The sequence below is a fragment of the Protobothrops mucrosquamatus genome, unplaced genomic scaffold (assembly GCF_001527695.2).
Source record: "Protobothrops mucrosquamatus isolate PMUCROS unplaced genomic scaffold, P.Mucros_1.0 scaffold3188, whole genome shotgun sequence".
Taxonomy (NCBI): Eukaryota; Metazoa; Chordata; class Lepidosauria; order Squamata; family Viperidae; genus Protobothrops; species Protobothrops mucrosquamatus.
This window is the reverse complement of record NW_015389186.1, coordinates 115723-127489: the sequence shown is the minus strand read 5'-3', so window position 1 is coordinate 127489 and position 11767 is coordinate 115723. Positions and strand designations below refer to the sequence as shown.

Genomic DNA, 11767 nt, shown 5'->3' with positions numbered 1-11767 from the left:
GTTCTGTTCTGTTCTATTCCGTTCCATTCCATACATTCTATTCTATTCTATTCTATTCTATTCTATTCTATTCTATTCTATTCTATTACATTACATTACATTACATTACATATATTCTATTCTAGTCTATTTTCTATTCTATTCTATTCTATTCTATTCCGATTCCGATTCCGATTCCGATTCCGATTCCGATTCCGATTCCGATTCCGATTCCGATTCTATTTTCTGTTCTGTTACGTTACGTTACGTTACATATATTCTATTCTATTCTATTCTATTCTATTCTATTCTATTCTATTCTATTCTATTCTATTCTATTTTCTGTTCTGTCTTCCTTAACAACAGAAATTTTGGAATCTGTCGTGGTCATAAGTCAAAGACTACCTGTACCAGAAAATGCCAAGATATATTGAATAATCCAAAACATTTTAGGTCCTAGACCAGGGGTAGGCAACCTTGGCTCTTTTATGACTGGTGGACTTCAACTCCCAGAATTCCTGAGCCAGCCGTGCTGAGGGGAAATGGAGAGGTTTCCAAGCTGAGCCAGGCTGGCTCAGGAATTCTGGGAGTTGAAGTCCACAAGTCATGAGGGGGCCATAATTCCCCCATGCTGGCTCAGGAATTCTGGGAGTTGAAGTCCACGAGTCACAAAAGAGCCAAGGTTGCCTAGCCCTGGTCTAGCTGAATGTAACCCCTAGCTGAATGTATTAATTAAATTATTATAACATTATTATAATAATTATAATGCTATTATAATTATTAATAATAATTTATTAATAATAAATAAATAGATTAAAAAGGAAACATAAGACAAACTTGAAGGACATTTTGATGAAACTGTGGGCTTGGATCCAGACCAGGGGCCTTCAAACTTGGCCCTTTTATGACCGGTGGATTCAACTCCCAGAATTCCTGAGCCAGCCATGCTGAGGGGAAAGGGAGAGGTTTCCAAGCTGAGCCATGCTGGCTCAGGAATTCTGGGAGTTGAAGTCCACAAGTCATAAAAGAGCCCAGGTTGCCTACCCCTGAATTAGACTTTAGGCCTAGGGTAGGGGTCTTCAAACTTGGCTCTTTTATGACTTGTGGACTTCAACTCCCAGAATTCCTGAGCCAGCCGCACTGAGGGGAAAGGGAGAGGTTTCCAAGCTGAGCCATGCTGGCTCAGGAATTCTGGGAGTTGAAGTCCACAGGTCATGAAGGGGCCATAGTTCCCCCTTGTTGGCTCAGGAATTCTGGGAGTTGAAGTCCACAAGTCATGAAGGGGCCAAAGTTTCCCTCATGTTGGCTCAGGAATTCTGGGAGTTGAAGTCCACGAGTCATAACAGAGCCAAGGTTGCCTACCCCTGTATCTAGTCCAACTCCCCCCCCCCCCGCTCAAGCAGGAGACCCTTGATCAGGGGTCTCCAAGCTTGGCGACTTTCAGACTCGTGGACTTCAACTCCCAGAATTCCTGAGTCGGCATGGCTCAGCTTGGAAACCTCTCCCTTTCCCATCAGCATGGCTGGCTCAGGAATTCTGGGAGTTGAAGTCCACCTTCCCTACCACCCATACGTAATTCACTTGTCCTGTTTTTGCTTTCAGTTAGTTTTTAATCTCCATTTTGGGGTAAAACCTGAGAGCAGTCTTTGCCTTGAAAGACATTAAGAAAACCATTTCAGAACAAAACAGGATTGTGAATAGTTCCCTTCCTGTATTTATTTATTTATTGTCAATAACTTAGTGTCTTCCTCAGTCATTCTTTATGCATCACCAGTTTCTCTTTCTGCTGCTTTCTTCATTTGTTATTCAAAGAAAGAACGCCATCCTGGAGTGTTCCTTAGGGTGTTACCTTTAGTTTAATTAATTTAAAATAATAAATAATAAAATTTAATTAAGGCATGTATGGGGACAATGACTTTGACAAAGAACTGTGATCTTTGATTTTGAGGATCTGTTCCTCATTGCAGACGTTAAAAGCTTGACTATGCATGTCAGTTTTTCATCAGTTTATTGGCTTGTCAAGCCTTTAGTCAATAACAGATTAACAGAAATTGATGTTAAAATCAAAAGCACATATTTTACCATGGAACCTAGCAAGAAAGGTCATTCCCACCCCAACCTATATTTCCCTAGAGTCACAATGGAAGAAGGGGGCAGATAACGAGATATTTTGGTTATGAAGGAAGTGGATCCCTTAAGATCTTCACTGTGATGCTCAGATGGAAAGGAAAAATAAGATTTGCCTTTGAGCTGACTTAAATGAATATCCTCCTCCTCCCCACAAACCCTGCTCCCTAGTTGGGTCATGAAATGTCTGCAAAAAATCAACCAAGCTCAGAGAGCATCAAGGACCCCACAGTCCTTTTCTTCTCCTCCTCTTCCTCTTCTTCTTCCTCTTCCTCCTCCTCCTCCTCCTCCTCTTCCCTGCACACCTCTTTCCCTTCTAGCACTGACAATGTTACCTAGTTGGGTAATGAAATGTCTGCAAGAAAACAATCAAGTTCAGAGACCACTAAAGATCTCACAGTCCTCCTCCTCCTCCTCCTCCTTCTTCTTCTTTTTNCCTCCTCCTCCTCCTCCTCCTCCTCCTCCTCCTCCTCCCCATAATCCCCCCTTCCTTCTAGCACTGATGATGTTACTTACTTGGGTCATGAAACGTCTGCAAAAAAACACAACCAAGCTCAGAGAGCACCAAGGACCCCAGAGTCCTTCTCCCCCCCCCTCCTCCTCCTCTTTTACCACTTCAGGTGTTCTGGTTCTTGCTCATCCTACTGATTATAATTAATTCTTCCAGACCATTAGAAATTGGGGAGAGGTGACCACTGAGTGACCCTTGAGATGACCGTTGAGAAAACGGTCAGAGAAGTTGTCGATCAGCTTGACTGGGGAGAATCCCGTACCCCCCCTCAGTTGGCTCGGAAAATCCTTTGATTACGCTGGCCAAAATAACACGATTATTTTCCTCTTTTGCCATTTCCTCTGCCGTACAGGTAGTCCTCGACTCACGACCAACAACTCAGCCCAAAATTTCCGTTGCTAAGCGAGACAACTGTTAAGTGACTTTTGCCCCATTTTACAGCTGGGTTTTATAAAACCTTTTCGCTTTAGGCCTCCGCCTCCGTGTGCAAAAAAAAAAAAAGGTTCAGTCAGTCAATTTCAACTTCTCGTGGGAAAAAAAAAGATCTTGCAAAGTTGGAATTGATTGATTGAACTTTTTAGTCCCACCCAGTCTGCCGTTACCACCGCAGCCACGCCCACCCAATGGGCCACACCCAGCCAATGGGCCACACCCACCCGGCACCCGACGATGCATAAGCGGGTTTTGGGTTGCAGTTTGGGCACTCGGTCTCTAAAAGATTCGCCATCACTGCTATAAAGCAAAGGCCCCCAACCTTTTGGGCACCAGGAACTGGTTCCGTGGAGAGAGGTTTTTCCGTGGACCGGAGTGTGTGTGTGGTTTTGTGTGCTACCTGCATCCCGCGGATGGGGCTTTGCTTGTTTGTGCGGACCGGTTGCTGGCATGCCACGGCCCGGTACCGGTCCAGACCGGGTTTTGGGGACCCCTGATTTACACAATGCACTGAGTCATAAGCTAGCCAAGCAGGCACCAAGTGTGATCTAATTCATGTTCTATGGAAGCTGCAACCTCTATACAGCCCATGGTTAACAAGCACATTTCTGCACAGCTGCTGCGAGTGGCTTCTAAGTACACACACTCATAATTAAGTGTCACCAAGCTAGATGCAAAATGTGGGTTGCAGGCGTTAGTGAAACTACCGGAACCAAACAGATTGATTCCCTTAAATTACTACATTGATGTTCAGATAGGCCCTAGAGCAGAGGTCCCCAATCTTTTGGGAGCACTAGGGACCGGTTCCGTGGAGAGAGGTTTACTCACGGACCGGAGTGTGTGTGTGGTTTTGTGTGCTGCCTGCATCCCGCGGATGGGTCTTTGCTTGTTTGTGCGGACCGGTTGCTGGCATGCTGCGGCCTGGTACTGGTCCACAGATTGGGGGATTGGGGACCTCTGTTCTAGTCCAACCCCCTGCTCAGGCAGGAAACCCTATACTATTTCAATCACCCACCCACCCATCCAATCAATCAATCAATCAATCAATCAACCAATCAACCAATCAAAATAGAGCTGGAAGGGACCTTGGAGGTCTTCTAGTCCAGCCCCCTGTTCAAGCAGGAAACCCTATACTATTTCAGTCAACCAATTGTGGGAAGTTAGCCCCCCCAGAGAAAGAAATATTTTGGGAAATATTTAAAAGGCAGAATATATTTCCCTAAAGGATTTTAAAAGCAGAAACCAACCCCGCCCCCAAGTCTCTCTGTCCCAAACAGGAACCAAGTCTGTAAAACTGCAGATGTGATAATCTTGTCAGAAAGACTGGAGTCAGGAAACTGGGATTAGGAAGAAAGATCCCTAGAATCAACACACCAAAAATCTAAGAGTCATCAGCCCCAGCCCCAGGGAAGCAGGATATGACCCTTGGGACATAATAGGATTAACCCACCACCAGACTCAGGTCACAGTTAATGCCACAGGAACAACTCCAAACAAAAGTCTCCAGAGGGTATAAAAACCCACTCCCTACATGTGCTCCCTCTCTCTTTTCTTCCAGAGCCATCTTTCTGTCTGGTTCTCCTCTCCAATAAACTGCAACCTTCTTTCTAAAGCAGTCACCATGTTGTTTATTCCCGGCTTGGACTGAACCCCGATGAAGACTTTTCCTTCAACACAATCACTCAGAATAGAGCTGGAAGGGACCTTGGAGGTCTTCTAGTCCAACCCCCTGCTGAGGCAGGAGACCCTATATCATTTCAGACAAATGGTTGTACAATCTCTTCTTAAAAACCTGCTGTGTTGAAGCATCTCTGTCTATGATATAGTCTGCTGTAAAACTAACAGTCAGACTTGCCTTCTGCACACGGCCACCTGACTTAAGAAACAGCAGGTCCATTTCCTCCTAAAGTAGCAGAGGACACCCTGACCCAAAACGGCCAAATATTTTCCCCCTTCTGTGCAAAGGATATGGTGCACTAGACTATATGTTCTTATCTGACTTACATGCAAAGGCAGGTCTGACGAGAGGGAATAGACTCATTGCCTGGTTGAATCTATATAATCGTATGTGCTTGCATGCACACTCGACCGCAAAGTCCCAATGAATAAATAATGGAACTGAAAAACAACACAAGTCAAAGAGGAAACAGAAGATGTGAACCCCTGGAAGAAGGAAGGAGTAAAGTTAAAGAAGAAGACGGAAGCTTTGAGAAGCCAACAATGGACAGGCAGGGGAGAAAGGCAGTTATCACATAAAGCAGAGGCAGGAGGGAGAGTTAGAGGCCATTAGGAAAGTTCAAGAAATAGTAGAGGTATTTAGAGAATCCAATCAAGAAGCAAAATCCAACAAACTTAAAAAAAGGGGGGGAACCTCCATTACTTGGAGAAGCAAGAAGTGGCGTGGAAGAGAAGAGGGAGAGTCGATGAGTAGTGGATGACAAGAATGAGTTGGTCTTCAGAGGAGGAGGAGGAGGAGGAAGAGGAGGAGGAGGAGGACTTGGAGGAAGACGAGGGCTGTGAAAGAAAGAAGAATCCGAGAAAAAGGGACTCGGCAGAGGTGAGAAGTGAAGACTCATCTGAAGACAGCAGTGAGGAGAGGAAGAAGAAAAAGAAGAAGAAGAAGAAAAGAAAGAAAGAATACAGCGACAATAATGAGGATGAGGATGGCCACAAAAGAAAGAAGAAAAAGAAGAAAAAGAAAGGTCAAAAGTCCAAGAAGAAAGAGAAGAAGAAGACGAGAAAGGACGACGAGAACTTTGCAGAGATGTACAAACAGGAGCTTCTCGATTATCATTCGGAATCTTCCCGGGAAACTGAAGATGAATACAACAAGAAAAAAGGTGAGATGGAGGAGTTGATTAAAATGTGGTGGGTTTTTTTTTTTGAGCTGTTGCTTCTAATGGTTGAGTGCAGTGGTTTTTGACCTGTGGTCTGCAGGGGTCTGCAGGATGCGCCATATCATCATAGGGCAGGGGTCTTCAAACTTGGCCCTTTTATGACTGGTGGACCTCAGCTCCCAAAATTCCTCAGTCGGGCATTTTGATGAAAAAGTGGGCTTGGATCCAGACCAGGGGTCTTCAAACGTGGCCCTTTGATGACTGGTGGACTTCAACTCCTAGAATTCCTCAGTCGGCCATTTTGATGAAAAAGTGGGCTTGGATCCAGACCAGGGGTCTTCAAACTTGGCCCTTTTATGACTGGTGGACTTCAACGTGTGCCTGGCTGAGAAATTCTGGGAGTTGAAGTCCACAAGTCATAAAAGGGCCAAGTTTGAAGACCCCTGTCATAGGGGGTCCACGAAGGCTTGAAAAAAAATGTTATGATTTAAAACTTGAGTTACGTCTTGGGGGGCCATGGCCATAAAAGGTAAAGAGGGTCCGGGATGAAGATAAAGGTTGAGAACCACTGGATAGAATAGAATAACGGAAGGGACCTTGGAGGTCATCAAGTCCAGCCCCCTGCTCAGGCAGGAAACCTTATACCATTTCAGACAAATGGCTGTCCAGTCTCTTCTTAAAAACTTCCAGTGTTGGAGCATTCACCGCTTCTGGAGGCAGGTTGTTCCACTGGTTAATTGTTCTAACTGTCAGGAAATTTCTCCTTAGTTCTAGGTTGCTTCTCTCCTTGATGAGTTTCCATCCGTTGCTTCTTGTCCTGCCTTCAGGCGCTTTGGGGAATAGCTTGACTCCCTCTTCTTTGGGGCAGCCCCTGAGATATTGGAACACTGCTAGGCGCAAGGTCAGCTAATTAGTCAAAGGCAGGACTGCTCCTGAAATAGATGGGTTATCGCAGTGAAATATAATGAAATCAGGACATTCTACCTATGAAATAGTAAGTTAATTGTGGAAACCTCTAGACCACGGGTGGGGAACCACGGCCCTTTTATGACTTGTGGACTTCCTGGCTCGGGAATCCTGGGAGACGATGCCCACCAGTCTTAAAATTGCCACGTTTGGAGACCCCGTTGTTCCCGATAAACATTGATTATGATATGGCTGCCATTCATTGTCACGTATCTTTTACGTGCCAGCAGATAGTGGCTGAAACACATTGTGGTGATTTGTGAGGCTTTTACACGCCTTGTTGTGACAGCTCTCCCCAGTAGGTCAATCCAGGTGCAGGTAAAATGATCAGCAGCGCACAGAGGTAAAAGCAAAAGAAATAGAAAGGTCTGCAGTGTGCGGAAAAACGCCATCTTGGAGTAAATCCATTACATTTTATCTTCTCTCCAGCTTGGAGAAGAAGGGTGTAAAAACGTCACCCATTCTGTGAGGCATTTCATTTGTCAATACTCTAAATGTAGCAGGAAGGGAATCCTGTGCGACTCCATCCTCTCGTCGTACTGCATGAACAGCGTGAATAACAGAATAACAGAGTTGGGAGGGACCCTGGAGATCGTCTAGTCCAACCCCCTGCTCAGGCAGGAGACCCTATACCATTTCAGACCAATGTCTGTCCAGTCTCTTCTTAAAAACTTCCAGTGTTGGAGCCTTCACCGCTTCTGGAGGCAGGTTGTTCCACTGGTTGATTGTTCTGACTGTCAGGAAGTTTCTCCTTAGTTCCAGGTTGCTTCTCTCCTTGGTTAGTTTCCATCCGTTGCTTCTTTTTTTTTTTTTTACACATTTTTTATTAATTTTTCAAATAAACATAAACAAATAATACAAATATGGTGCATTTCATTAGAAAAACAAACACATAAAAAGCCTACTCAGAAATAGTCGGCGGTCCCCCCGCTGCATCCACACTCCCTCCACCTTCCTACCTACTTCCCTCTTCCTTCCTCCCCCTCTTAACCACAACCTCTCCTCTTTCCTCCTTCCCAACTATCCTACACATCCCATCACCTTCTTTTCCACCACCTCGGATGCAGTTTAGGGGTACTAGCCGATCATCTCCTCTTCTTAAAGACAAACATTTACATTATATTTATAAATACACCAAATTTTATATAATTCTACCCCTTCATCCCCTTCCCCCCNTCCCCCCCCCCGGACTTCCCAGAACTGAGTACAGGGATAAATACATAACATCCCAAGTCTAAATTAAGCTATCCATTCATAATACAAACAAAATTAACATACTTTAACTCTAACATACAAAACTTAAATATAATATATATATATATAAATTATATTAAATATATAAAAATATTAGAAAAGAAAAATATTTATTCAAAAGCTATATGATAATTAATCACTTCATACTTTCTCATAATATAATCTATCCATCTTCTCCATACCAAGATAAATTTTTCTTGAGATTGATCGTTCAAGTATGCGGAAATTTTTGCCATTTCTGCAAAGTATGACACCTTCAATCTCCAATCATCCATAGTCGATAATACCTCTTTCTTCCAGTTTTGAGCAATCAGTAATCTTGCTGCTGTTATACAGTACAACATCAAATTCATTTCTTTAGGATCCAAATTTTCCATAATACCCAGTAAAAATAATTGCGGTGTAAATTTTATCTTCTTCTTAAAAATCTGTTGAATATTCCACCAAATCTTAATCCAGTTCCACCATCCGTTGCTTTTTGTCCTGCCTTCAGGTGCTTCGGAGAATAGCTTGACCCCTTCGCCTTTGTGTTGGCCTCTTAGATATTGGAACACCGCTATCATGTTACTCCTAGTCCTTCTTTTAGTTAAACTAGACATACCCAATTCCTGCAAACGTTCTTCGTATGTTTTAGCCTTCAGTCTAACTAAACAGTCTAAAAAAGGCAGCTGAGTGAAGGCTGGGAAAAGAGATGCAAAAAATAACATGGCACAAATTACAGAAGACGCACTTCCATTGCTGTAAGGTTAACAGAACGACAGGGTTGGAAGGGACCTTGGAGGTCATTTAGTCCAACCCTATGCTCCGGCAGGAGACCTGATACCATTTCAAACAAATGGCTGTCCAGTCTCTTCTTTAAAAAACTTCCAGTGAAAAAGGGGCTTGAGAAGAAGGAGAAAGAAGAGACACAGAGATTGGGGCAGAGAAAACAGCTGCTGGACTGTTGGGCAATCAACTTGGTGAGACCCCGTGAACGGCGGAGTTAAGAAAAGCCATCTTTTAGAGCTGGGGTCTCCAATCTGTGGGCTGTGGCCCGCTACTGGGCCGTGGCCTATTGGCCAGTGGGCTGAAGGAATGGCTGGCAAGTGCATGCGCCCCCACTCGTGCTAGCGGCCCCGTTTGTGCATGTGCAGGAGCTAGCCTCACCACCAGAGTCACGCGGTCGCTAGCTTCCCGTTTGCCCATGCGCACAGTCGCTACCGGCCCGTTTGCAGGTTCCAGCATCCCACTTGCGTGGGTGCATAGGCACCCGGCCTGCTGCCAGCACCGCCCTGTGTGTGTGTGGTCCACTTGTGCATGCGTACGGATGCTGGCGCCGCCATCATGCGCGCACCCCTATGTGCATGCCTGGTGCACACATACATTTCTCTGGTTCCCTCTTTCCCTCGGGGCTTCCAATCCGAAAGGGTTGGGGAACACTGCTTTAGGGACTATGAGAAACCTATTCTGCCCTAGAAATATTATATATGTTATTTGCTTTTGCAATTCTACTGCTGTTAATTTTATTCTTTCATACAGTTTGGTCATGGATGGATATTTTATTTTCAAACACCACAAAGAACCGCAGCAATTGATCAAATCAATAAATAAATTCATTTAAGCCCCAATTTCCACAACTCTCTCTCTCTCTCTCTCTGCACCAGTACAGGGAGTCCTCAAACGTAGAGTAGAGTAGAGTAGAATAGAAATTGAAATATGGAATATGGAATATGGAACAGAACAGAACAGAACAGAACAGAACAGAACAGAATAGAATAGAATAGAATAGAATAGAAATTGGAATATGGAATTGAATAGATATTGGAATATATAGAACAGAACAGAACAGAACAGAATAGAATAGAACAGAGAATAGAGCTGGAAGGGACCTTGGAGGTCTTCTAGTCCAGCCCCCCCGCTCAAGCAGGAGAACCTATACCATTTCAGACAAGTGACTGTCCAGTCTCTTCTTAAAAACTTCCAGTGATAAGAGCACCCACTTTTTCTGGTGGCAAGCTGTTCCACTGGTTGATTGTCCTCCCTGTCAGGAAGTTTCTCCTTAATTCCAGGTTGCTTCTCTCTTTGGTCAGTTTCCAACCATTGTTTCTCGTCCTTCTCTCTCTGGTGCTTTGGTGAACAACCTGGCCCCCTCTACCTTGTGGCAGCCCCTCAGATACTGGAACACTGCTATCATGGTTGTTACCTGTACTTAAGGCTTGAAGTTGGGGAAAGAAACATTCTACAGGAAGGCAGAGATAAACCACTTACCTATTTTTGCCAAGATAAATGCACGGTTACAGTATGTCTGTGTAGTCACCGGGAGTCAAAGCTCAGTTAAATAACATTTTTTTACTTTTGCCTTACAGTCTAATATAAAGACTAAGTAGTAGTAAACTGGGGCTTACTCCATTCGACTTAATAACATGTTGTTCTTAAGGGCTGTAAGAATTATTATCCCCTTCTGACGTTCGGCCCTTTAATTCAGTGTATTTGCATAACACGGACACCGAATTAGCAACTTTCCCACCTTTTAGCCCAGCATGATGGCTGAACTAGTCCGTGTGGTTAGTTTATGGTTTAATCTTGTCTGTAAAACCCAGGAAATTAGGTTAATTGAATAATTTATGGTTCAATTAACCATGAATAAATAAATGAACATATAATATTACTTCCGTGGAAGGAGACGATTAAGCAGAGAGATTGCACGGATACCCGGAGGGGAGCGATACACACAAACAATCTACAAGTTATCTTGCATTGTTAAGTAACCAACGGAATGGTTGGAATAAAGACGGGAAAAAAATAATTCCAGACTTTTTCCCCACTTGCTTTATTAATAAATATTTCTACTAAGACGAAGGGTCTAGGATTCAGTTAACAAGTAATAACAACAATGATGATGATAATAATAATAATAATAATAATAATAATAATAATAATAATAATAATAATAATAATAATAATAATAATAATAATAATAATAATAAAGTTGGAAGGGACCTTGGAGGTCATCTAGTCCAACCCCCTGCTCAGGCAGGAAACCCTAGATCATTTTGGACAAATGGCTGTCCAGTCTCTTCTTAAAAACTTTCAGTGTAGGAGCATTCACCGCTTCTGGAGGCAGGTAGTTCCACTGGTTAATTGTTCTCACTGTCAGGAAGTTTCTCCTTAGTTCTAGGTTGCTTCTCTCCTTGATCAGTTTCCATGATCCGTTGCTTCTTGTCCTGCCCTCAGGCGCTTTGGAGAATAGCTTGACTCCCTCTTCTTTGGGGCAGCCCCTGAGATACTGGAAGGCTGCTATCATGTCCCCCCTCGTCCTTCTCTTCGTTAAACTAGACATACCCAATTCCTGCAACCGTTCCTTATATGTTTTAGCCTCCAGTCCCCTGATCATCTTTGTCCCATTTTATGACCTTCCTTGCCACAGTTATTAAATGCATCGCTGCAATTATTAAGTTGGTAACACGATTCTTAAGTGACCGTGGGGGCGTTTTATCAGGTACGCCTGATACACCAGTTGCGGCCTTTTCTGGACCGGGACGCCTTGCGCACAGTCACCCATGCCCTCGTCACCTCCTGCCTGGACTACTGTAATGCTCTCTACATGGGGCTCCCCTTGAGGAGCACCCGGAGGCTCCAACTGGTCCAGAATGCGGCCGCGCGGGCGGTGTTGGGAGGGACT

The 11767-nt window shown here is 44.1% G+C and overlaps 1 protein-coding gene across 1 annotated transcript in view; it reads left to right on the top strand.

The window, feature by feature from the left end:
* Nucleotides 1–5492: 5492 nt before the first annotated feature.
* Nucleotides 5493–11767, top strand: part of LOC107297214 (lipoxygenase homology domain-containing protein 1-like) — a gene marked incomplete at its 3' end in the record, with an annotated part of 116762 nt that continues 110487 nt past the window's right edge. The window contains exons 1-2 of the mRNA XM_015826572.1: nucleotides 5493–5606; nucleotides 5730–5889. Of these exons, the coding sequence (XP_015682058.1) occupies nucleotides 5493–5606; nucleotides 5730–5889 (274 nt within the window). The remainder of the gene's footprint in view (nucleotides 5607–5729; nucleotides 5890–11767) is intronic.